Source organism: Trypanosoma rangeli, assembly GCF_003719475.1.
Source record: "Trypanosoma rangeli strain AM80 chromosome Unknown Tra_15.4_contig_00209, whole genome shotgun sequence".
NCBI classification, from domain to species: domain Eukaryota; phylum Euglenozoa; class Kinetoplastea; order Trypanosomatida; family Trypanosomatidae; genus Trypanosoma; species Trypanosoma rangeli.
This window is the reverse complement of record NW_021705954.1, coordinates 1-23,855: the sequence shown is the minus strand read 5'-3', so window position 1 is coordinate 23,855 and position 23,855 is coordinate 1. Positions and strand designations below refer to the sequence as shown.

General features: G+C 52.6%; 12 protein-coding genes across 12 annotated transcripts, besides 15 other annotated features; all 12 read left to right on the top strand.

Annotated features, from left to right (window-relative positions):
- Positions 1 to 514: 514 nt before the first annotated feature.
- Positions 515 to 551: a microsatellite.
- A 165-nt stretch (positions 552 to 716) lies between these two features.
- TraAM80_06026 (putative glutaminyl-tRNA synthetase) lies at positions 717 to 2,432 on the top strand (the record flags this gene model as incomplete). Its single annotated transcript, XM_029382883.1, has 1 exon — positions 717 to 2,432. The coding sequence occupies one exon, from the start codon at positions 717 to 719 to the stop codon at positions 2,430 to 2,432; it is 1,716 nt and encodes a 571-aa protein (XP_029237261.1).
- A 48-nt stretch (positions 2,433 to 2,480) lies between these two features.
- Positions 2,481 to 2,564: a microsatellite.
- Positions 2,565 to 2,899: 335 nt separating this feature from the next.
- On the top strand, positions 2,900 to 3,226 carry TraAM80_06025 (uncharacterized protein; the record flags this gene model as incomplete). Its single annotated transcript, XM_029382882.1, has 1 exon — positions 2,900 to 3,226. One exon carries the CDS (start codon positions 2,900 to 2,902, stop codon positions 3,224 to 3,226), a length of 327 nt encoding a protein of 108 aa, XP_029237260.1.
- Positions 3,227 to 3,504: 278 nt separating this feature from the next.
- Positions 3,505 to 3,540: a sequence feature (A-rich).
- A 326-nt stretch (positions 3,541 to 3,866) lies between these two features.
- TraAM80_06024 (putative mismatch repair protein MSH3) lies at positions 3,867 to 6,692 on the top strand (the record flags this gene model as incomplete). The annotated part of the gene is made up of 1 exon (XM_029382881.1): positions 3,867 to 6,692. One exon carries the CDS (start codon positions 3,867 to 3,869, stop codon positions 6,690 to 6,692), a length of 2,826 nt encoding a protein of 941 aa, XP_029237259.1.
- A 42-nt stretch (positions 6,693 to 6,734) lies between these two features.
- Positions 6,735 to 6,771: a microsatellite.
- Positions 6,772 to 6,889: 118 nt separating this feature from the next.
- Positions 6,890 to 6,916: a microsatellite.
- Positions 6,917 to 7,062: 146 nt separating this feature from the next.
- TraAM80_06023 (E3 ubiquitin-protein ligase synoviolin) lies at positions 7,063 to 8,670 on the top strand (the record flags this gene model as incomplete). The annotated part of the gene is made up of 1 exon (XM_029382880.1): positions 7,063 to 8,670. One exon carries the CDS (start codon positions 7,063 to 7,065, stop codon positions 8,668 to 8,670), a length of 1,608 nt encoding a protein of 535 aa, XP_029237258.1.
- Positions 8,671 to 9,269: 599 nt separating this feature from the next.
- Positions 9,270 to 9,313: a microsatellite.
- Positions 9,314 to 9,324: 11 nt separating this feature from the next.
- On the top strand, positions 9,325 to 10,251 carry TraAM80_06022 (uncharacterized protein; the record flags this gene model as incomplete). Its single annotated transcript, XM_029382879.1, has 1 exon — positions 9,325 to 10,251. One exon carries the CDS (start codon positions 9,325 to 9,327, stop codon positions 10,249 to 10,251), a length of 927 nt encoding a protein of 308 aa, XP_029237257.1.
- Positions 10,252 to 10,666: 415 nt separating this feature from the next.
- TraAM80_06021 (TMEM164 family protein) lies at positions 10,667 to 11,593 on the top strand (the record flags this gene model as incomplete). Its single annotated transcript, XM_029382878.1, has 1 exon — positions 10,667 to 11,593. One exon carries the CDS (start codon positions 10,667 to 10,669, stop codon positions 11,591 to 11,593), a length of 927 nt encoding a protein of 308 aa, XP_029237256.1.
- Positions 11,594 to 12,207: 614 nt separating this feature from the next.
- TraAM80_06020 (pleckstrin domain-containing protein) lies at positions 12,208 to 13,884 on the top strand (the record flags this gene model as incomplete). The annotated part of the gene is made up of 1 exon (XM_029382877.1): positions 12,208 to 13,884. One exon carries the CDS (start codon positions 12,208 to 12,210, stop codon positions 13,882 to 13,884), a length of 1,677 nt encoding a protein of 558 aa, XP_029237255.1.
- A 365-nt stretch (positions 13,885 to 14,249) lies between these two features.
- Positions 14,250 to 14,272: a microsatellite.
- Positions 14,273 to 14,333: 61 nt separating this feature from the next.
- Positions 14,334 to 14,355: a microsatellite.
- Positions 14,356 to 14,391: 36 nt separating this feature from the next.
- Positions 14,392 to 14,430: a sequence feature (A-rich).
- Positions 14,431 to 14,556: 126 nt separating this feature from the next.
- TraAM80_06019 (putative nucleolar RNA binding protein) lies at positions 14,557 to 15,873 on the top strand (the record flags this gene model as incomplete). Its single annotated transcript, XM_029382876.1, has 1 exon — positions 14,557 to 15,873. One exon carries the CDS (start codon positions 14,557 to 14,559, stop codon positions 15,871 to 15,873), a length of 1,317 nt encoding a protein of 438 aa, XP_029237254.1.
- Positions 15,874 to 15,990: 117 nt separating this feature from the next.
- Positions 15,991 to 16,021: a microsatellite.
- Positions 16,022 to 16,328: 307 nt separating this feature from the next.
- Positions 16,329 to 16,383: a microsatellite.
- Positions 16,384 to 16,539: 156 nt separating this feature from the next.
- Positions 16,540 to 16,569: a microsatellite.
- Positions 16,570 to 16,710: 141 nt separating this feature from the next.
- Positions 16,711 to 16,745: a microsatellite.
- Positions 16,746 to 16,896: 151 nt separating this feature from the next.
- Positions 16,897 to 16,946: a sequence feature (A-rich).
- Positions 16,947 to 17,280: 334 nt separating this feature from the next.
- TraAM80_06018 (uncharacterized protein) lies at positions 17,281 to 18,432 on the top strand (the record flags this gene model as incomplete). The annotated part of the gene is made up of 1 exon (XM_029382875.1): positions 17,281 to 18,432. One exon carries the CDS (start codon positions 17,281 to 17,283, stop codon positions 18,430 to 18,432), a length of 1,152 nt encoding a protein of 383 aa, XP_029237253.1.
- Positions 18,433 to 18,673: 241 nt separating this feature from the next.
- On the top strand, positions 18,674 to 19,924 carry TraAM80_06017 (putative actin-related protein 3; the record flags this gene model as incomplete). Its single annotated transcript, XM_029382874.1, has 1 exon — positions 18,674 to 19,924. One exon carries the CDS (start codon positions 18,674 to 18,676, stop codon positions 19,922 to 19,924), a length of 1,251 nt encoding a protein of 416 aa, XP_029237252.1.
- A 55-nt stretch (positions 19,925 to 19,979) lies between these two features.
- Positions 19,980 to 20,001: a microsatellite.
- Positions 20,002 to 20,327: 326 nt separating this feature from the next.
- On the top strand, positions 20,328 to 21,119 carry TraAM80_06016 (uncharacterized protein; the record flags this gene model as incomplete). The annotated part of the gene is made up of 1 exon (XM_029382873.1): positions 20,328 to 21,119. The coding sequence occupies one exon, from the start codon at positions 20,328 to 20,330 to the stop codon at positions 21,117 to 21,119; it is 792 nt and encodes a 263-aa protein (XP_029237251.1).
- A 300-nt stretch (positions 21,120 to 21,419) lies between these two features.
- Positions 21,420 to 23,504, top strand: TraAM80_06015 (TBC1 domain family, member 19; the record flags this gene model as incomplete). The annotated part of the gene is made up of 1 exon (XM_029382872.1): positions 21,420 to 23,504. One exon carries the CDS (start codon positions 21,420 to 21,422, stop codon positions 23,502 to 23,504), a length of 2,085 nt encoding a protein of 694 aa, XP_029237250.1.
- Positions 23,505 to 23,855: the final 351 nt, after the last annotated feature.

The window sequence follows — 23,855 nt, the reverse complement described above, 5'->3', positions numbered from 1 at the left end:
CTTTGCCGCAGCATTTATGGACGCCATGGGTCATCAATATCGTCCTACTCTCTCTGTCTCACTCTATCAGGGGCGTGTGAGTGGCGTCTCTGAGTGTGCAGTGCAAAATAAACGTTGTGGAGTTCCACACACATCTGCCGTACTGTCGTTTACTGCGTGTCCCTCGCGTTCAGGAGGGAGGGAGAGGGATCCGACGTGCGTGTGTGTGCGGTTGTTGTTTTTGGTTTTGTTTCGAGGGGATAGTGCGGGGTGTTTGTCTTTTTTTAAATGATTTTGTCGGCATTTGTTTTCTTTCTTTATGTGGCTTGCTCAAGCTTCAATGAGTCCCTTCCTTCCACATGGGTTGGGATGTCGAACGTCACCTACGGCTGCTCTGTAAAGAAAAAAAAAAGAGAGGCTCAGCATAAAGGGAGAGACGTGCGGCGGAGCGAAAGAACTAGACGTGCTTAATGGACTGCTCCAACAGAAATATTTGACTTTTCGTGCTGTGGCAAGCACGGCCCTCCGCGCACACTGGCGGGGGTTGTGTGTGCGTGGCGGTGGTGGTGGTGAGGAGTTTGTACGGGTATTCCCTACTTCCTTTAACGCAGCTTTCTTCCGTTTTCTCTTGCTTCTCTCGTCCGAGTCAGTCACCTAATTACACAGCGTCCAGTAGTGCGTAATAGCAGGGCATCTTCAGCACGTTTCGTCGTTTTACATTGCTGCCCTGGAGGAAGATGCCAACTTCGGTCACGGCTGGGGTTGCCGCTTCTGAGCCTGTGCTAGAGGTCAAGAAGGATCTGCGCCTTCTGCAGACGGGTCGACCGGTGGCGGGGTACTCCAACACACCAGAACTTCTGGCAAAGCACAATGCCGTGACGGGAGGGAAACCCTACTTCCGCTTCCCGCCAGAGCCCAACGGCTTTCTCCACATTGGTCATGCGAAGAGCATGAACCTGAACTTTGGCTGTGCCGTGGCCCACAATGGCAAGTGCTACCTGCGCTACGACGACACCAACCCGGAGGCGGAGGAACAAATTTATATCGACGCCATTCAGGAAATGGCGCGCTGGATGGGGTGGAAGCCGGACTGGATCACATTTTCCTCGGACTACTTTCAACAGCTCTACGATTTTGCAATTCAACTTATTAAGGACGGGAAGGCCTACGTTGATCACTCAACCGCGGAGGAAATTAAGAAGCAGCGTGAAAGCCGCGAGGAGAGCCCATGGCGTAATCGCCCTGTTGAGGAGAATCTTCTCCATTTTGAGTACATGCGACAAGGACGGTACGCAGAAGGTGAGGCGACATTGCGGGTGAAAATTGACATGAAAAGTGATAACCCAAACATGCGTGACTTTATTGCCTACCGTGTCAAGTTTTCTGAGCATCCACACGCCAAGGACAAGTGGTGCGTTTACCCTAGCTACGACTACACCCACTGCCTCGTCGACAGTCTGGAAGACATCGATTACAGTTTGTGCACGTTGGAGTTTGAGACACGACGCGAAAGCTATTTTTGGTTGCTGGAGCAATTGAATCTCTGGAGGCCGTTTGTTTGGGAGTTTAGCCGTCTTAACGTGACCGGGTCGCTGCTGTCAAAGCGCAAAATCAATGTTCTCGTGAAGAAGGGCATCGTCCGTGGGTTTGATGACCCGCGTCTGCTGACTTTGGCTGGCATGCGTCGACGCGGCTACACACCAGAGGCCATCAACCGATTCTGCGATCATGTCGGCATTACACGCTCGATGAACGTGATTCAGATTTCCATGCTGGAGCATCTTCTTCGCGAGGACCTTGACGAACGCACCGAGCGTCGTCTTATGATTATGGACCCTGTTAAGGTCGTCATTGACAACTGGGACGGCGAAATGGAGGTGGAATGCCCCAACCACCCGCGCAAACCCGAGCTAAAGTCGCGAAAGGTAAAGTTCACCAAAACATTTTACATCGACCGCAGTGACTTCCGTACGGAGGATAATAACAGTAAGTTCTACGGCCTTGCGCCCGGATCACGTCCTGTGGGGCTGAAGTACTCTGGGAATATTTTTTGCCGCAGCTACGAGTGTGATGAGACGGGGCGACCCTCCCTCATTCACGTCGAGGTGGACTTTGAACGCGCAATGAAGCCAAAGACAAACATCACTTGGGTCAGTGAGAAGTACGCGGTGCCGGTGGAATACCGACTCTACGGATATCTTTTGAAGGACGATCGTGCCGCCATTGACCCGGAGTTTCTCAAGTACATCAATGCCGACAGCGAGCAGGTGCAGCAGGGCTATGCTGAACCGGCAGTACAAAGTGCGAAGGTGTTTGAGTCTGTGCAGGCTGAACGCTTTGGGTATTTCGTCGTGGACCCAGACACACGTCCCGGTCACCTCGTCATGAACAGGGTGCTGACGCTCAAGGAAGATAAGGAAAAGGCCGCCACAGCCCTCCGCCCCCAAAAGTAAAGTCACATAGCCTACATAAATTGGAGACGCGCACGTGCACACACATACAAAAAGAAAGAGAGAGAGAGAAAGAAGCAGAAAGGAAAGGTAACTTAAACAAGCATCCACAGGAGAACAAAAGAAAAAAAAAAGTGCGAGATGCCAGAATGAACGCAAAGACAAAACAGAAACGACGTATTGTTATCGTTGATTTTTTTATTTTTTTGTTCACTGGGCTGATGCTATTCTGTGTGACTCCCTCTTTTTTTTTTATGTGGATGGTATAAATGACGGCATTGGTGTTGATGCCATGTTTTTGTTGTTTTTGTGTGGGGCCCGTTCTTGGCACGGTGCTGGGTTTGTTATTACCGTCTTCTCCTCTTGGGTCTCTGTCTGTGCTCTTGCCGTCTCGCGGGGGGCACACGTGGTGTCCTCGTGAGTGCGACAGAAGACGAGGGGACGCGAAGGCTAGGCGGGCTGCCCCCACAATGGATTCCGCTCCCGCAGCTTCCCCCGGGCAGGATTACACCAATAATAATAGTGACAACAATGGACAATTGCCGGAAGCCTTGCCAGCGGGCGCGTGCAGAGTGACAGGAGCGCTGCAGGCGCGCTTCGTCAACCAATACAACCCCATGTTTGACAAGCCCTACAGTCACCACGGACTCAACGCGAATCGGTACTTGAACGAGGAGCTTTGCAGACTCCTCGAAGACGATTGTCGAAACAACATTCAACACCATTTGCAGACGGACAAAATTGAAAAGGCCTACATGCTTGCGCGCTTGGCACATGCACCACTCTTACGCGACTAGCCATGTTGTATGTTTATGTGTATACACATAGATTTTGCGGTTTTTTTCCTTCTTTCATAATTTCCTTTGGCCTACAAAAACAGTAGCCACCGAAGTTGTGTTGATCATACACGCTCAATCATCATATGCCTATTCTGCTGTTTTTTTGCGTTGTTGCCATTTTTTTTTTTTTTTCTAGCCGATCGGGAGAGGCACGGTATACGTGCAAAAACAGGGGAGGGGGAACAATGTGTCTATCTATGAAGTACATGTATAAAGTCTCTTAATTAATAGGATAATTCCTTCTTTTTTTTGTTTTGTCTTTCTTTCCTTTCAAACCCCCCTCCCCTGATACATTTTCTTTGTGCAGGATTTTTGCGGCTTCTGAGAGTGTGGTTTAAAGCCCTTGTTCTTTCTCTCAGAGCTTTGTTCTACTCTCTTATATGTCATTTGAGGTGAGTGGGTGGACGAGGTGGCGTCTCTGCAGGTTTTTATCTATGTGTTATGCCCATCTCTTTATCCTTTCATATGTATGTTAGTGTTTCAGTCCTTTCGTGCCTCCTTGGTCTTTCGCTGGTCTCACCGCGGGGTTTCATTCCTGTATTGTGTCTTAGGGGGCTTAGAAACACCAGGAAAGGCTGGAGTGTTTTTTTTTTTTTTGATGAGCAAGCGACAGCGCGACACCGAGGCGAAGGGGGATGCTGTTCGACACGCCGTTGAGCTAATATGCCAACGTTCCGTGAAAGACACGGAGGTGAAAGAGGCTGCCTTGACGCCCCTTGAGCAGCAGGTGGTTCGTCTCAAGGAGTCCTTGCCGCCCGACGTCGTGCTGATGGTGGCGTGTGGTTATCGTGTAAAGTTTTACGGTCGCGATAGCCGCGTGGCAAGCCGCCGTTTGGGTATCATGTGCATTGGCACGACTCCTTTCGAGTCAAGTAGTATACCCTACGTGCGGGTAAACCTGTACGTTCATCGCCTTGTGGCTATGGGTTATCGTGTGGCGTTTGCTGATCAAGAGAGCGCCTCCATTCGCACAACCAGTGGGACTGCAAAGGGTATTTTCACCCGAGAGATTGCACGAGTGTGTAGCCGGGGAACGCTGCTGCCGTCTGAGGTCATTGGTGCCGCCACCCCGGGGTCTGCGGCCACCACCACCACGACGGCGTCTCATACTGCTCAATCGGCTGATGTGGCGGAAGGTGGGGTGGAGGATGACGGGCCAGAGCCAGACGGTATGGATGTTTCCATAAAGGAAGAGTCTTCAGAGTTGTTCATGTGTTTTATAAAGTCCTCTGCGTCAACATTGTCGCCACAAGCACCGGGAATTTCTGCGTTGGATATAACACTCGTCAGCTTCGTCACGTATACCGTGCGGCGTCACCACATTGCATCCGAAGTGGAGCTGTTGGATGTCCTGCACCGCTACGAGATTGTGGAGGTGGTGCTCCTTTTCGAGCCTCACCAAGCGACGGGCGCGAAGGACATGGCATCGCCCTCGTCGCCTTTGCAGTACTTACCGGAGGTGTACGCCGCTTGTCTAAACGAGGTTCTTCCGCTACATTTTGGCCCCACCATCAACGGGGAGGAGGACGGGCGGTCGATTTGCCTCGCCGCGTTTGAGTGCGTGGGCTCCGTGGACGGGGCGATTGCAGGGTACCTCGCACCCTACCGGCTGAATAGAGTATATGAACAGCTGTGCGCAGAGGGTGGTCAGACGTTGTCATTTAAAGGTGCTATCGACAGTGCAACGCAGGCAATGGAATTGCCTGGCAGCACATTAGGTGCGCTGGACATTTTTCACAGCAGCATCGGCGCCAAGGGCTCATTGATGGCGTTGCTTGACCACAGCCTCACTCTACCTGGTGTACGACGCCTGCGACTGTGGTTGTCAGCACCGCCGTGTGATATAAACACCATCCTGTTACGTCGAAACGCCGTGTCATTTTTGCTGCGTGGAGAAGATGCCAGCGCTGTGGCGAATTTGCTTCGCGAGTGTGCCAAGTTTGGAGACATTGAGGCAACCTTAGGGAAGTTGCGGGCGCAGCGTTGCACAATTGCTGAGTACGTCCATCTTCTGCATGCTGTGGAAACAGCTCACACTCTGGCGCGTGCCGCACTGTTTCGCAGTGATGGGCAGATAGATGCTTTTATTTGCGAAGCCTTGAAGAGTGTCACCTCTGTGGAGACGACCACTTTTCTCCAGTCTTGTAAGTCTGAAATGGAGTCCCACGCGACCTCCCCGTTTGAATACTTCACATCCCCTGGCGTTTCTACCCCTACTTCCATGCAGACTCACTTGATGGCTCGTGATGAGGCACTACGCGCTCTTGATGAAGAGCTGGAGTCTATTCGCCAGACACTGCATATGCCGGAGTTAGAGTACCGCACCATTGCAGGGACGCCATTTATTGTGGATGTGCCACAGGCAAAATGCAGTCGTGTCCCAAAGGACTGGCTGGTGCTGACCCGGACCAAAAGTCATGTGCGGTTTCACACATCAAACATTGTTGATCTTAATGTTGCCCTTTCTTCTTCCAGAGAACGTCTTTCTGTTGCGGCAAGAGATGCATGGCAGCAAAAGCAGGAGGAATTGGCGAACACTTCTTCAGCCATGAAGGTTTTTCAGACCGTTATCGATGCCGTGGCTGTTTTGGATGCAATTCGGTGCCTGTCGGTGACATCGTCCTCCCCTGGCTATACTGAGCCTCAGCTCTCAGACGATGCAGCGTGTCTGAAGATTGTTGGCGGTCGTCATCCAGTACTGGACAACATTTTGCAGGGTAGTTATGTGAGCTGTGATGTTTGCCTGGCGAAGGGTGGGACATGGATCCTGACTGGACCCAATATGGGTGGCAAGTCTGCTCTTATGCGCATGGTTGGCGTGTTTGTTATCATGGCGCAGCTTGGTTGCTACGTTCCGGCGAATGCAGCCCAGTTGCCTCTGTTCACCGCAGTGTACTGCCGCATGGGGGCAACTGACTCGCTGCTGGAAGGAGCCTCCACTTTTTTGAAGGAAATGGAGGAAACTAGCCGCATTCTGCGCTCGCCGCACGTGTCATCCGCGCTTGTGTTGTTGGATGAGCTGGGAAGAGGCACAAGCAGCTTTGACGGTATCGCCGTTGCTGCGGCGACACTTGAGTACCTGCTTCAACGAGGCACGACGACAATGTTCGTGACCCACTACACACATCTGTGTGAGCCGTACCGTCATCCTACCACCGAGGGAGGACGTGTGTCGTGCTATTATATGGGGTTTCGTGAGGGGCGAAGTGAGACGGGTGATGGAATCCCCAAACTGGTCTTTACATACAAGCCAACACCGGGTGTGACACCGTCCAGCTTTGGTGTGCGGGTGGCACGCATGGCAGGGCTTCCACCGGTTGTTTTGGCGGAGGCGCAGCGGATCAGTGAAATAGAGGAGAGAGAGCAGATGGCGCGGATGGCGTTGCTGCGTTTAAGGCGCTTTGTGCAGACGTCTTCTATTTAAACGCAAGAAGTAATATATCTTGACGGGGCGAGGGCGGTTAAAGTGTGCGTGGATGTGTGTGTCTGTTTGTTTGGTGCGTAGGTGAATGGTCTCCGTCTTCCGCTTCCGCGACTGTGACGTGTCGCTTTTGCTGGACTGATGAGGCTCCGCCGCCGCCGCTTTTTTGAGGATGCCAGGAAGTAGCCTGCCGAAACAGCAACAAAAAATAAAAATAAAAAAAGAAACGAAGACGAAGAAGTCCACGTATTATGAAGGAAGGGGATAATGGTGGCCTCTCTTCTCCCCTGGTGCGTTGATGTTTTTTTTTTTCCCGGCGTTGACTCTTCGTGGGTAAATACGGAAGGAAGAGGGGATAAAAAAAGGGGGAAACATGCTCTCGTTCAACACATACATTTCTCTAAGTTTTCTGGTGCCTGTGCTGTTCGTTCTGGACTATGCTCACGTCTACCGTGAATACTTCACGATCGTGGTAGAATTGACGAACTCCTCGCTCTTCCGCCTGCTGGGGGTCAATGCCTTCATCGCGAGTACCTTTCTGTTTTGGTTTGTCACGTGCCGCGCATTTTTTGGTCGGTTGAACCACACTGAAAACGAGTTGTTGCGTGGCTCCATACCGTTGCATATTGCCGAGTGTGTTGTTGGACCTCTCTACTTTGGGGTGTCGCTGCTGGGCACTTGCGGCGTGGCCGCGTTGTTTACGGTGGTCGTAGCCCTGTTGCACGGCGTCGCACGAGAACGGGCCACGACACTCCACATAGTGGAATCGCCACGCGAACGACTGCTTATGCTGAGTGGATTGACGTTTTTCCTTTTTTTGGCCATGCCGTTGGATCTATGCGTTGTATTTGATGTTTTTGTGAACACTGCAAGAGAGTCGGATATGGATTTAACGCTCAAGTACTCGGTGGCCATCATGTATCTGCAGTTTGCTATATCCAACCTTAGCCTTCTTGTGCGTCTCTTTTTTCAGGAGGTGATTGGGGAGGCTGATCATAGCGCGCTTGCCTTCTACGCCGAGCTGTTTTTCTCCCTCATTAAAAGTGCCGTCTTCATTGTCTCCTTTACGTATGTGTGCTTTGTGTCGCAGCCGCCATTCCCGCTGCTGCGGGTGCTGATTGGGAGCGCTGTCGACGTCGTCAAGAGGCTGCAGAGTCTGCTGACGTACCTCTCGCTTACGAGATTTGTGCACAGCATTAAAAACGCGACAGACGAGGTTTTGGCGCGCGACTCCTGCTGCGCCATTTGCCAGGACGATATGAGGTCTGAACAGAATTGCAAGCAACTTCCCTGCGGTCACTGCTACCACGAGCACTGCCTACGGCGGTGGTTTGAGGGGATGTCGACGTGCCCGTACTGTAGGGCGGATCTTATGCAGCACATGCGGCGGTCGAACACACCTGTGCGATTTGCCCACGCTCCCGATCACCGTAGACCGGCTGCTAACAACAACGATCTTCCCATCAACGATGCCGTTCCGCCGCCAGCACCTCCTCCTCCTACTACTACTACTACTAATCTCCGACAAGGAAGGGATGTTGTGGATGATGCACCTCACAACTTTGCCCGCGAGGCATATCAACCACCTGAGGAGGAGGAAATACTACGAGCTTACAGGCTGTACCGTGCTAAAATGACTTCAACCACGGTGAGTGAGGAGGAACGCTTAAATCAGTTTGGGGGACGGTTGCATGGGCCCGCCAATTCCAGAGGCATTGATATCCCGCGTTCGGAATCTCACGCAGAGGCCACCACGTGTGAGCCTCTAGTTGCCGCAGCCGGGGGGGCTAGCTCTGCTTGTTGTACTGCGGAGAGTGCGAAGGAAGGGCTTGTTAGGGAAACAAGTACTACTGGTGCAAATGCACAAGTGCGTGAGCGAGAAGATCAACTATTACGTGCCTACATGGAATATGAGGAAACTATTCGGATTGCGTCTCAGACGCTGCAACAACGTTTATCGGAGATTGAGACAACATTCTAGGAGCATCACGACTCAGCATGCCTCTTACGCTGCGTGGTTGTGTGCGCGTATGTTGGTACATATCCGTTCAGGTGAGCATCACTTTTGGTTTATATCTTTTTTCTTCCTCCTTCTTATCTCTCTCTGTTTTTTGCTGATTGTGTTTCCGTCGTTTTTCCCTCATTCTGGTGAAATGCTTCTCCAGAAAATGAAAAAAAACAATACTGCTGCTACTACAAGAGAGTAAAGATTTGCTTGTATGTGGAGAGTGAGAGTGACACCAGGGGCGCAGGATGTGTGCAAGCTGAAAAAAAAAAATACATAAAAATAGAGACCAGGATAGAGGAAAAAATATATAAAAGAAGAGTACTGCAAGTCCTTGAACTCCTGGCGACACGTCAGAGCTGTCGCCCCTGCGTAGGTTGCGTGGACAGTGTACTGTGTTGCTTGGCTTCTTCCTTTTTTTTTTTTTTCCTTCTTCTACTACCCGGGGTGTGTCTATCACTCTTCTGTTTCCATTTGTAATGGCTCGGACGTCAACCAGCTCCGTTGTAGCAGGCACGAAAAGGAGGCAGTGGGGCTCGAGCAACGGAACGGGAAAAAAGGGGGTGTTAGGGCCTGTGGCTGTGTTGGGTGAGTGAGTGAGTGGGTGTGTGGGTGTGGTAGCAGGGAGGAATGCTGCGCTGTTGTCTGCCGTCGTTGGCTTCCCTGCGGTATCGTCGCCCGTACTGGATGCTGTTTCTGAAGAATGTTGACAACTGGAAGATTTACACCGTCATTCAGCAGCCGGACCACCAACGCACGGAGATGTTGTACCAGGCGTGGCTGGGCGGACTTGACAGGCCATACACCCGGCCGAAATGTATGGCGAATCAGCCGCTTTGGCTCAGCAAGAAACGTCACATTTTACGCAAAGACAGGCTGGATGGGCCGGAGACACCACTCGAGAAGTACGTGTTGGAATGGCATAGACGATTTCACTCATTTCAGGGAACCGAGCGCCCAACGGCAGATGACCTCCACACCGCGTTTGACCTTGTGGAACGTCCTCTCGATCTCAGTTATGCATTTCAGCTGTTGAATCAGTGTCGCAATATCAACAACATTCGCTTCGCAAAGGACACCTTTCTTTTCTTCTTAGAGGCGTGCCTACGCGTTGATCGCAAAGACTGCGCTTTGTATGCCGCAGAACATGCCGAGGCGTTGGGGTTTTGGTACATTGAAGAAGATCATCTCCGGTATTTGCGCGGGGAGCAGAGCTGGTACAGACTCTCACTGTTGGATAATATGTACTACCCACTGGAGGAAAATGTGGAGCTAAATGCGCATCGTTCGTTGCAGCCATCATCGGCAGGTGATTCTGCCGGCGGAGCAGGAGACACCGATTCGTTGTCGGCGGGCGTAGCAGTCAAGGTGGCGACGGAGGGTGCTGCCGCTCCGTTGGGCGTGGATGAGGGTGAAATGACGGCGGGACTGGGGGAGGAGGAGGTGCCCATGGATGATGAAATTGCCCGGCTTGAGGCGGAGTTGGCCGCGCTGGAGGAGGAGGAGGAGGAGGAGGGGGCGAGCAGCGACGGCGCCAAGAGCCGCAAGAGGCACTGAGGAAATGACATTAACCGAACTCCTCCGGGAAGCAGCAAATAAATAAATAAATAAAAACACGTGCAAAGCGTAGTCATGCAGAGTTTGTCGCCCCACGCTGTTTTGTCATGTTTGTTATTTGCCTTGTGTGGTGCGGCGTACGTGACGAACCGTTTCTCGTATTTATCCCTTCTTCTGTTGTCCTCCGTTTATTTGTTGATTGTTTGCCCTCCCCCCCTCCCTTCTTCAGCTTCGTTGTCGACAGTTTTCTCTTTTATTCTTCTGCAGCACGCCTTCCTCATTGGACAACTACTACCAGTCTTATTGCGTTTTCCCCCTTTTTTTTCTTCTTGGTGGTGTGGCGGAGGTTTTATTTACGCTTGTCGCGCCGTCGCCTCGTGGAGTGTCCTTCCTCATTGGGAGAATTGCTCCGCTGATGGCCTCCCTCACGCTCGTGTCTCTGGCGGATGCTCTTGTGCCGCAGGTGATGGCTGACGCGCTCGTGGCGCTGTCTCGCCTTACGGGGCAGGCGTGGGGGCCGAACGTCGTGGAGGATCTTTTTTGGTTTCAGCCACCGAAGGTACATATCTTTGAGTTTGTCCTCGTGAACTTGTTTGTCTGGTGGTGCTTCCGCGCCTCGTGGGGGTACCGTTCACGTGCGTGGAAGTACCTGCGGGGAGTGCCTCCTGACATGTGTCGCGAGAGCCGGCTAAATGCGCTGCTTGGCTTTTTTTTTCTCTTGTGTTGGGTGTTTCAGGTGGTGTTAAAGGCCGTTCGTCCACGGCCTTTTATCCAGCTTGGGTGGATGTTCATGCCTTGTCACCTGATCACGTTGCTTTGGGCCGTCGTGCTCTTGCGTTCTGGGCCGAGACACTACCCCATGAATACCTACCTGGCGACCCTCGCCGCGGATTATCATTGGGGACCCGCAGCGGCAATAGCGTCCCCCGATTGGGGGGATCATCAATACAAACTTGAGGGCCATGTTTTTATGCTCCATCACGGGCTGCTGCTTCTCATGCCCTTTTACTATGCCGCGCGCTATGAACTGTTGCCCATGACCACTTCACACTTACTTCACGTGACGGCGGTTGCGACGCTGGTCAACATCGGGTTCTACACACCGTACTCCCTTATAACTGGCCTCAACTTGAACTACATGTTGTACCCGCCACCTAAACTGATGCGTGTGTTTCCCTTCACTGCCGTGGCGTACCGCCTTTACATCATAGCTTTTCTTATTGCATTAACAGCCACATTTCATGTTGTCATTGCTGGCTTTGGCATGGGTGTTCGACGGCTGATGTCACTTGGAAAACTCAAACACCAGTTGCTCAAGAGACGCCCGCGCATGGGTCGTTAATCTCGTTATAGGAGGAGAAGAGAAGTAATCGGGAAGTTAAAAGAGGAGCTTTTTTGCTTTGTTTTGCCCCCACCCCCACCCCCTTCTTTCTTTCCTCCTTCTTCCTCGGGGACGTAAAGAGTTATTGTGGCGGTTTTTTTTTTTTCGCTATTTACGAGGGAGGGCCTTGACTCTTTCATGTGTGTGTGTTTGCACGCCGTTTCCGTTGGTCATTTTGGGCCTTAGCGGGAAGGGCGTCTTTTTTTTTTTTACTTGTGCGGTTGAGGTGGGCGCGGCGTTGTTTGTCTGCCAGATCTCGCGCGCTCGTCGCAACGTGTATCGCGGAGCCTACGCGGGCACACTTGTCCTTTGGTTATCTCCCTATATTTTTGCGATGTTTTGTTTTCTCTTGTTGTTTTCCCCATTTTATCTTATTCCTTTTTCTCCCCATGTTGGTTGCTTGCGCCGCTGTCGGGTGGCATACCTCTGGCGGGTCGGCGCTCCTCTCATGGCAGAAGGCAGGGTAGCGACGTATCGGAGATACCACCAGCAACGACGAGAGAAGCAACAAAAGAGCCAGGGACGCACAAAGTTAATTGAAACGGCGGGTTTCCATTGTGGGGCGGTTGGTTGCAATGGGGTCCTCCTTCAGTGCGGAGCTGAGCGACACACGGGAACTTGCTAGCGTCTTCCTTGACACCTTTGGCCGCGAATATGAGAAGCTCTACATGTGGTTCATGGTACAACGTGTGCGGAAGGCGATGCAGCACGAGTCCGAGACTAGCAACGGGAATACGGTGGCGTGGAGGCTGTATCGCGCCCCGGAAATCCCTACACAGGTCAACGACCGTGATCAATTCATGGCGGCGAAGCTGAGTAAGCACTGGAAGCATTGGAAGCCCCGCTTCTTTGTCCTTCGTGGTGACTTTCTTCTGGACTACTACGAATCCCGCAATGATTACCTGGAAGGAAGGCATTCGTTAGGAACCATTAACCTTGGTAGCGTTGTGGTGAGCTGCAATGCCACGCAGGCTACAGAAGAGCGGCTGGATCGATTAGCCGCTGCTTTTTCTGTTGCCCGCAGCGAAGTGCCACCGCCCGAAACGTACCCGGAACTCACCGTGGAGTTGTACCACCCACGGCGTGCCACTATTTACCTTCAGTTTCCAGTGCGGGATCGCTACGATGTGTGGTGTGGCTTTTTTCAACAGATCCATTGGCTGACGGAGCGCGTGACAACGAAGGACAGGCACCATCAACGGGCATTTATTGAGGCACTTCGCCGCGCCCGCGTAATGTGCGGGCTCCCAGACTCGCTTGAGTTCAGTGGGCTTGAGGCGGTAATCCTGCAGGATGCCATTAATGAACTGGTCGATACTCAAGTTGTTCCAAAGCTTTTGCTGACAATGTCTGGCAGCTCCTGGAAGAATCGCATGTCGCAGCTAAATTTGTTTATTGAGGCCTCCGATGAATTATTGCGGAAATTTGTATGGGGAAAATGGCACGCAATGCAGGGAAAAACGTGCGTCCATAGAGTAATGGTGGAGGCGCGGGTGCGAGACAACATGGAGAAGTTAAACGCCTTTGAGGAGCCCCTTCGAGAGGAGGTGCACAACTACATGAGCGGTGAGACCAAATTGTTTTTGGAGGCGCAGGTGGAGGAGCCGTTGAGGAAGCTTGCAACCAAAGTGGTATCACCGCTCTGCGCTGTGTATGCCACCTTGCCGAGGATATACGAGGCGTGCGTGTCGCAGGGCAAGGTTCACTATGAGCCGAGGGGTGACCGCATGTTCCTCGCTTCGCAGTATAACTGCATTGGGGAGTGCTACGAGGCGGAGCGGAGGCTCTGGCAGCTGCACGAGCCAATTGCCTCCATGAAGGGGGTGTTCAACGGCCTTGTCTATGAGTGGCGTGTGATCCAAGACGCTGCGGTCATGCCATTGCGCCGCATCATCGCCAACGGTATTTTTACGTTTGAGACACTCTTTGAGCGCGATAAAATTCGGCGGCCGTGGGATGCCGTGCTGCGCGAGGTTGGCGGCTTTTTGGAGGACGACGCCCACACGATGGCGCGGGACTCTCTTATTGCACTGCTTTATGAAACGGCGGTGAACTTTTTCCGCGACGAACATGTGAAGCCGTCGCTGAAGCGACTGAAGGCGACGATGATCGCCCCGCTTGAGAGCCGCGTGCCGGACGATCTCCGCCCGTTTATCCTTGGCGTGCAGGAGGTTGTCGCGGACGTCCTTGAGGGTGACTTGCGCGACATGTGTCGTGACATCGCCGAATACGCCATCAGGAGGGCCGCATGAGAGACATGAAGAGTTTTTTTTTTTTTGACTTGAATATTATTTGTTCGTGTGTGCCGGTGTGTTGCGAAGCATGCATCAACAACGGAGCTTGCGGGCCACGTTATTTGAACGCCGAGCTGTACGTTTTCATCCGTTTTTGGTTTTCCTCATTTTTTGATGTGTGCACGTGTGCGTACGTGTTATTTTTATTTTTATTTTTTTGTTATCGATTGTGCATTCAGCCCCCTTTCTTTCCCTTTCTTCCACCTTTCTACTCACTGCCTCTGTGCATAAATATATTGCGTGCGTGTGTGCATGCGTCATCTTCTCTTTACATTCGTGTATACATGTTTATGTGTGTGCATATATTTGTGGCCATTTTGTGACTGCTGCTGCTGCTGCTGCTGCTTCCATCGAATTTGATTCATTGACCCTCTGCCTCGTGCATCCATACCGCGCCCCGACTGCCAACACACACACACACACACACACGTGCATGGGAATCAGCTTGCTGCTTTTGCTGCTGTTTTTCTCTCTTTTTATTTCTTCTTTCACTGTTCTCCTCTCCACCTCGGAACGGCGAGGAAACACACGGGACTCGACGAGAGAAGTGAAAAAAGGAGGTGGAATCACACCCAAAGTTACCTTCACACAACACGAGGAAAACATCACACACGCACACCCACACGAAAGATGGTCTACGCCCTGTTGGAGCTCCCTGCCGGAGTCGCTCTTTTTAAGGTGGACGGCGAAAAGCGTCGGCTTAAGGCGATGCTGCAGTTCAAGAGCACCGCCGACGCGCTTACAACGACGACGCAGGTGGTGAACGGGGAGCTCTCCAAGCCGGTGCGCAAGTTTCTCAAGAAAAATTTTGTGGAGAAGGAGATCACGGAGGAGCTTGTGGTCGCGGACTCCAAGCTGGCGAAGGCCATCAAGGAGACGCTGGCCATTCCCTGCGTTCATGGTGATGACACCCTCGCCACCTTCCGTGCGCTGCGTGCGAACCTCGAGGCGCTTCTGCAGGAGGTGTCGACGGAGCAGCTCAACCAGACGGCGCTTGGCTTGGCGCACAACCTGAACCGCTACAAGCTGAAGTTTTCTCCAGACAAGGTGGACATGATGGTGGTGCAGGCGGTGGCGCTTCTCGAAGACCTCGACAAGGAGATCAACAAGTACGCCATGCGGGCTCGGGAGTGGTATGGGTGGCACTTCCCCGAGCTGGCAAAGATCGTCAACGACAATCTGTTGTACGCAAAGATTGTGCTGGCCGCCAAGACGCGCTTTAACGTGCGCGACACGGACTTTTCCGACTTCCTGGACGAGGAGGTGGAGCAGAAGGTGAAGGACGCGGCGATGGTGTCCATGGGCACAGAGATTGCTGAGGAAGACATTGAAAACATTTGTCGTCTCTGTAGCGAGGTGGTAGCGGCCACGAAGTACCGCGAGACGCTCTCCGCGTATCTTAGCTCCCGCATGCAAACCATCGCCCCGAATCTCACCACGATGGTGGGCGAGCAGATTGGCGCCAGGCTGATTCAAAAGGCCGGCTCTCTCCTGTCGCTTGCAAAGTACCCTTCCTCCACGGTTCAGATTCTTGGCGCCGAGAAGGCCCTTTTCCGCGCCCTAAAGCAGCGGCAAGCCACACCCAAGTACGGCATCTTGTACAACGCTCAGGTTGTGGCGAAGGCTGCCGCCCCGAACAAGGGGACGATGTCCCGCGTGCTGGCAGCGAAGACTTCCCTTAGTGCTCGTATCGACTCCTTCGGTGAGGGCGACAACGCACCGGCACTGGAGTACCGCAGCAAGGTGGAGGAGCGACTGCGTCAGTTTGAGGAAGGGGTGACGTACGGGCAGTCCGGTAACGCGCGCGGCGGGGGTTCAAGACTGCAGCAGAAGCGTCCGCAGCCGGGTGGCTGGGATAACTATAACAACAATAATAACGACGGTGTGGGCGGTGCGCCGTACAAGCGTGCACGCTTAAACGACGGCGGCTTCCAACAGCGAAGGTAACACGAGAGTTGCGGTGGTGGCGGCTACGGCTGCTACAGCTGACGACGCGGTAAAGGAACTAAAGAGAGTGCAATGAACTGAAGCAAACAAGTGCGAAGGAAGAGGTTGTGGAGTCCGAAAAAAAAAAAAAAACAAGGAAAGAAACAAAGACACAACAGACACGTAAGTGTGCGCGCGTGCGTGGACGGATACAACGCGGTACCGGAGTGAGGCGGACGATGCACAGCGGTGTGTACGTGCGTGTGTGGAGGAGGAGCACTCTGAGAGGGAGGGAAGGAGAACGTCTGGAAGTGTAATTTTCTTCCGTTCCTTCTTGGAGTACGGCTGGTGGCTGCTTGGGTAGATCTTGGGCCTCCTCACATGCGTCTAGCGCTTCTGTCGATCTTGTTGTTGTTGCTTTGCGTTTAACCGTTTTTTTTTCTTTTGCATCACCGTCTAAATTACACACAAACACACAAAAGCAAAAGAAAAAAAAGCGGAAAAAAGAAGAGAGAGATGCAAACGCAGAAGGGGTAAGTGAGGGTTCATCTCTCTCTTGCAATCATTTCTTGTGGTTGTGTGTTTCCTTTCGCTTTTTTGTTTTTGTTTACAATAAACATTTAAATGATGAAAAGAAAAGAATGGAGGAGGAAAGGCGCACGGAGATAGATGCATGGAAACAGACGCATATCGATATATATATATATATATATATATCCGTGTGTGCGTGAGAGAGTGAGAAGACTGTGAGGGAGGAAGAGGGGGTGAGGGGCGAGGGAGTGCTGCGTCTATGTGTATGAGCGTGTTGCTTTATATACACATGGCTTGCGTGCAATGTGGTAGCTGGTAGGCAAAGGGATCTAAATATTTATATACAAATATTTATAAATATACGCTATGTCTCTCACTCTCTCTTTGTGTGTGTGTACCGTATTGCCCCAGGATTTAAGTATGCTCCTCCAAATGTTGTACCGTTGACTATCTCTCATATACGCACGTAAAGCAAAGAAATCAACGTTGCACAAGGGAAAACATGTGGCACCATCTCTTTTTTCTTCTTCTTTTCCCCCCTGAACGTTTTTCTTTTCTTTTCTCACGTCTATGCATTACTCACCTACCATATGTTTCCTCCACGTACCGGAGCATACACACATACACGCACACATGGACCGACTTGCAACGCGGTTTCCTTTTTCTTTGTACTTATTTTTGCTACTTGTGGTCTTTCCCGATTTTGTATGCGGCTTTTTTTTTTTTTTATGTGGAACGTATATTCCGATGGCCTCTTTTTTTGTTATTGGGGGCACGCACAGCTAGGCGGGCGGAGTTTGGGGCTGACGCCGAGAAGAGGGAGAGGGCACACTCTCGTGGCGTGTGCACAGGCTCCACCCATTTTTGCCTGTTGCGGAGGCGGTGGGGGGAGGGGGAATGCTGCATTTCTCAGCCATTCTGCGGGATGTCAGCTTCACCGGGGTGTGTATGCCGCGGAAGTACGTCTCTATGGGTGGATGGTGCGGCCCCGCGCTTATTTTGGGCAAGCTGGGTTTACGCACCGAGGCGTACCCGTTTGACTTCAGTCGCTGTACTCTGGATGGTGTCCTGCACTTCATCCGTGATGGCTTTGCGCACGGCTTCTACCCGCCTGGCCCACCACCCTACCGCCCGGAGTGTGTCGGCATCTGGGTGCTCTACCGCGGTCAGCACACCGCCTTTGCCCACTTTGATCTCAACGACCCGGCGATTCAGGCGCAGTTTAGCCGCAAGATGCAACGATGGGACGCATTGATTGATACACCTGCGACACCAGTGACCTTCTTTCGCACCATCTCTGCGCGCGATCCTATGGAAGAAATACGCCTTATCCCGGAGGTGGAGGCGGCCCTGGTGGCACGTAATCCAGCGCTTGATTTTCGTATCGTGATGATCGCCCACGATCAAGGCCTCGTGGCTCGCAGTGTCGAGCTTGCCCCACTTTCTCCGCGTGTGTCTCTCTGGGCACTGGCGTACACGTGCGATGCTACTTTTACATTGTTTGACCGCTCGCAGCGAGCCTACGCCGACATCGTTTTGCATAGTGTGCAGGAAGAGAACTGGCCACTTGACCCAGCGCGGACGCCAATGCCGGTGGGTTTGCGAGACACAGAAGCTGACTACGAGCGACGTGTCTTGCATCGATCTGATGGTGATCAGATTTCTTTTGATTCTCTCCGAGTTGATGCATTCCCATGGCGCGGCCACGACAATATTGCCCTGATTGACGGTGTAGCGAGCGTGGGAGGCACCTGCGTAGGCATTGGCAGTACAAGATGTGTTGACGGTCGTTGTGCCTTTTGCGGCAACACAGATTATCACAAGGCCGGCCGTCCCTTTCGCACGGATCGACCCTTCGCCGCGGAGGAGGACCAACTGATCTTAGTGCACCTGTATCGGATACTTGCCGGTGGTGATAAAATCGAGGTGGTAGAGGACCTTGCGCATCAGATGCAGCGTGGCGCATTTGAGGTTATCTGTCGTATTCAGTACCTCACCAATTCCAGTGTGAAGATCATGGACTACGCCTGGGAACACGAAGGGGAATAGACGTGTGTCTAAGTCGCAGGGTGTAGTGTGTGCGTGTGTGCTCCATTTAGACATTTTGTAAGCGTATTTCTATCTTTTATGTGGACGACTTGTTTTATATCTTCTTCTTTTGACGACTGATCCTCTTTTTTTTTTTTTCTTTGTGTGTGTGTTGTCGTCCACCCCCCAGTGGAAACAAAGTGGCCGTCGCAACAGCGTCCGTCCACACGCACACCCCCGACAGAGACGACGCCCTGGGCTCATGTCGTACCCTGTGGTTGTGATCGACAATGGGACGGGGTACACCAAGATGGGCTACGCCGGGAACGAGGAGCCCACCTACATTATTCCCTCCCTCTACGCCGACAATGCCACGGCGCGGCGTCGCTCCAACGACGTCTTTGAGGACCTTGACTTTTACATCGGTGAAGAAGCTGCCGCGCGTGCGGGCTCCTGCACCGTATCGTACCCCATTAAACACGGCATTGTAGAAGACTGGGATAAGATGGAGCGCATCTGGCAACACTGCATCTACAAGTACTTGCACGTGGAACCGGAGGAGCACGGCTTCATCCTCACTGAGCCACCGGCAAACCCGCCGGAGAACCGGGAGTACGCGGCAGAGGTGATGTTTGAAACCTTCGGTGTGAAGCAGTTGCACATCGCCGTGCAAGGCGCCCTCGCGTTACGGGCGTCATGGACATCGGGGAAGGCGCAAGAGCTTGGCGTCTCTGGAAAAGACACTGGCCTTGTGATTGATTCCGGTGCCGGCGTCACACACATCATGCCTATCGTGGATGGCTTTGTGCTCAACCAGGCAATCCATCACATTCCGCTAGCAGGTCGTGATATCACAAACTTTGTCCTCGAGCGACTACGTGAGCGGGGCGAGCCCGTGCCACCCGATGATGCCCTGCTGCTTGCGCAGCGCATCAAGGAGCAGTACTGCTACATAGCCCGTGACATCGCCAGGGAGTTTGACACGTACGACCGGGATCTTCCCAAGTACGTCACGAAGCACCGCGATGTGAATAGCAAGACAGGGCAGCCGTACACCGTGGATGTTGGCTACGAAAAGTTTTTGGGCCCCGAGATGTTTTTTCACCCGGAGATTTTTAGCAGCGAGTGGACAACGCCGTTGCCGGAGGTTGTCGACAAGGCGGTGTGGTCGTGCCCCATTGACTGCCGACGCCCGCTCTACCGCAACATTGTGCTGTCGGGTGGCAACACAATGTTTCCAAAGTTTGATAAACGGCTGCAGAAGGACCTGCGCGTCATCGTTGACCGACGAGCGAAGAAAAACATGGCGGCGTTCAGAGACCCAACGCGACACATCACGTATGACGTGAACGTCGTGTCACACGAGCGACAGCGGTATGCAGTGTGGTACGGCGGCAGCATGCTGGGATCGAGTCCAGAGTTTGCCACTTTGGCGAAGACGAAGGAAGAATACGAGGAGTATGGGCCGTACATTTGCCGGCAGAACAACATGTTTCACTCCGTCTTTGAGTAACGTTTTCCCTCACGGTGTGTGCGTGTCTCTGGACAAACTTATTCCTTCAAGTGTGTATATATATATATATATATATACTTTCTGTTGTTGTCTTGCGCGGTATCGCAGTGGAAGTGTGTGTGTGTAGGTGGTTGGGGAAAAAGAAAGAGAACGAAAGGGGAAAAGTGGTGTCTTTCTGACGGATTCTCTGTGCGTTTGTTTTTATGAGTTTTTTCGTCGTCTCGTTGGTCCATCTTACGTATTCTTTTGGTTTTGTTTGACATTTCTACGTGTCTGCGTATGCTGGGATTTCCGACACCTCAGCTGCGAGGTTGGGATGTGGTGGAGGTAAACAAAAGGAGGGAGCTGCGTCCGCGTTCATACGACTTTTCATTTACTGAGAATTTTACGCCCACCGAAAGACATGGCACCGTCGACCACCTTCCGTGCACTCTTTTCGCGCCAGGAGGTATCAGCCGCCTATGCCGCACTGGAGGAGTCCAAACTTTTTGGGCGCGTGGCTTCACCCTTTCGCGTCAGCCATCGACAAAAGGCATCGACTACTTCGCCGCCCAAGGTGGAGTTGTCTGTGACGCTTCAACGCCTGCGGAATGCCGGAGAGGCACGGCGGGATGTTCCTCCTCCGCTGCTGCACGTGTGCTGCGGTCTCGAGGCGGCTGCAATGGAGTTTGCGCAGCATATTTTGCTGCATGAGTCCATGCCGGAAGTTGCTCGCAGGGAGTTCTTGGACGACATTAGACAGCGTTCTGTTTTTCGCATCTGGCGCTACAGCCCTGGCATTGGCTGTCGGCCCCACTACGACCCTGGCCTCTGCACGGCCCTGCTTCAGTCGTCTGCACCGGGGCTAGAGGTGAATCTGCAGAGGGATTTACCGTCACAACCAGGGCGTCATGGCGATTACCGATACGATGAACCGGAAGTAGAGGACCTGATTGATGCGCTCCCCGGATGGCAAGCACCAACCCCTCCTGCTGCGGGAGACGACACGCTTCTTCTTCGTAGCAATATGGCCGGTGTCCTGTCAAACAGTGCTCTCCCGCCTGTGTTGCATCGCGTGCGGTCAGATTGGGCACAACGGGGTGAGAAGGTGCGGTACAGTCTTGTGGTGGAGATGAGGCCAAGCCACCCCTGTCGCTGGTATAACCTGCATCAAGAGTTGAAGGCAGGGGCTGAGGTGCGGGTGGAGAATAAATAACAACCATCATCATTGTGGCACACAACAGTGAGAAAAGTGCACTCCTCTGTCAGTGGTTGGACGGCTGCGGGTGGGAAGCACAGTCGCTGCCCGTCGCCGTGCCGAAGTTTCGCACCGTGTTTGTGTGGTTGCTTCTTCTTTTATGAGGGTTGTTGTTGCTGCTTCTGTGGATCCGTCTTTCTCTCTTTTTTGCTATATTCCACTTTTCTCATGTTCGCCACTGACGCCAACAACGCCTGGCACCTCCTCTTTTTTTTTGTTTTGCATGCGTGAATTTCACCTCAGGGTTGCGTTGCCAGCATGTCGTGGGCAGGGCCGTACGGAGCGAGGGCAACACATGTGCCGGAGGTTCGTGTGTCCCAGCGAGGCAAACCGCGGGAGCTACCCTCAGCCACACTTAGAGCTGCGCTCCCACGCTGGGTGAACTCGACGGGCACGGAAAAGCAAGCGGGTGCTTGCACTCAGAAGCCTGCGCCGGAAACCAACTCCAACTCGCGTTCGCTGCAGCAGGATGTGGATCCAACGGTGATGAACCCAAAGCTTGACGGAGTGCCCATCGTGAACGAAGCAAACATTTTCGAGAGCGACTACAGCACCGGGGGTAATGGTCAAATTCCAGCCGTTTGTCACGAGGATGTACAAGGTTCTCTTTCGGTGGTGATTAGGAAACAAAACTTGGACTTTGAAGCCAGGCGCTACAGTCTCTTGGAGTGTCGAGATCGAGACTTATTACATCAAAGTCGGAAGGTCATTGACGGTACTTCGGGGCAGCCGAGCGAACTATCGCAGCCGTTCTGTATGCTGCTGCATTCTCTCCTTGCTGAGTCACGGAAGCAGTGGCAAGCGATATTGTCCTCACGCGCAACTGCATTGAAACGAGAGGTGCGGTGCTCAGCTCGCGGGACACTGTCAGATACAAATAGCGACGATGAGAGCGAAGATATGGAACGGTCGGTGGCACAACTTTACAATGTTTTGGTAGCCGGCCTCAATAGCGCGGCCACAGAGGAGTTACTGATCGCCCGCATCTTTGGTGGTGATCTGTCACTTTGCCATGACAGTATTGACTCCTTTGGGTTGTTGACGGTGTTCCGGGCGCCCATGCAAGAAGTACTGGCTCAGCATGAGAAGCTTGCCCCAAGTCTCACCATACTTCGCCGCTACTTTTCAGCGCTCCATCCTTCAAATGGCTGCCCAAAGGTCACCTCTCACACAGAACCCTCAGCGTCTGATGCTGAAGAGAAGCTTGATGAGTTTTTGCAGCATGGCAATACCCCAGAAGAGGTGGCCAAGACATTACGTGGTGGGGTAAGTCCCTCCTTACGTCGTTTGTTGTATGCGCGTGCATTGCAGCTTCCTATTGTTGTTACGGATGGGAATTCACTTTTTGGGGGTTGTGAGGAACTGCAAGCAAATCGGCATTGCGACGGAGTGGAAAGATGCCTGACCTTCGCCACCAAACACAGTCGTGACAAGATTAGACAGTGTATGTATCATAGTTACGCCACAAAAGAGGAGGAGGAGACAGCTAAGCTGATTCAGGCCATCATAAAGGTGGATAATGCTCATTTTGTGGGTAATAACGATAGATATTTTATTTTCATGGAAGAGACGGAGAAGTTGGTCCTTTCCCTCTTCATGGACAGAAGTCTGCCAGAAGTGCATATGAAAAACACCCTGCGGCAGATGGGTCGCCCATGCGCACAGATAGACTCTTATTTGGTATATTTAGGGAATTCTGAGGGGGAGACTGAGCCAAGACAACGCGAAGCACTGCCCTCTGGATTTTTCCCTGTTTGTTCCTGTTCACTACTAGTCGCGCCCGTGTGCTACATTACCGGCGATACCGTGGAACAGTACGATCTTATTTCCTCGCTGTTTGGGCAACTGTGGTTTCGTCTTCAAGGCCCCACACCTGAACTGGCGCAGTGTTGTTGGATTTTTGAGGCGCTAGTGGCACGCTTTGCCGCCTCAGCGTGTCTCCACGCCATCCGCACGCTTCGTCTCCCACCGTTGCGCTTGGCTCTCCCATGGATCATCACAGCATTTGTGGGGGTGCTTGAGCCGGCAGAGCTCTTGAGTTTTTGGGACCTTATTCTATCTTACCACATAGAAGAAATGTTTAGCGACCGTACGCCTCTCTCTGTGCCTATTCAGGCGAGTGTGGAACATGGAACGGAGGGGGGGGAAGAAAAGAAGGAAACATCCTCCTCCGCCCCCTGTGCTCTGTGGCTGATCCCTTTGTTGGCGGCAAGTATTTTTGTTTACCGTGCCCCATTGGTTGAACGCTGCGCGACGGCGGAAGAGATGCTGTTGGTTTTTAAAGAGGGCCACCATCTGCGATGTCGGCCGCTTCTACAATATCTGCTGTTTATGGCAAAGTGACACGAGTTTTTTTTTGTGTGTGTTTCTTTGCTTACTGGCATTGTTGGCGGGGGTGGGTGGGGATAGCCGTGGAGACGAGAGGAGTCACCGTTTGGTGCGGATGGAGAAGGGGGCATTGATGTCCAAAAAGACATGGTATTGTGGCTATGTCAAGTGGGGAAGAACTGTGTGTGGAAGCATCTTTTCAGGGCCTTATTGGCTCCACATTTCTTATTCCACACAATGCCACGTATGTTGCCTTACTTTGTTGGATGTTGTTGTTTTGTCGGGGATGAATGTTTCCACCCCCCCCCCCCCCCTTGACGCCCACGCATATATCCGACCTTAGCAATGAGGTCGGCATGTGGGAGT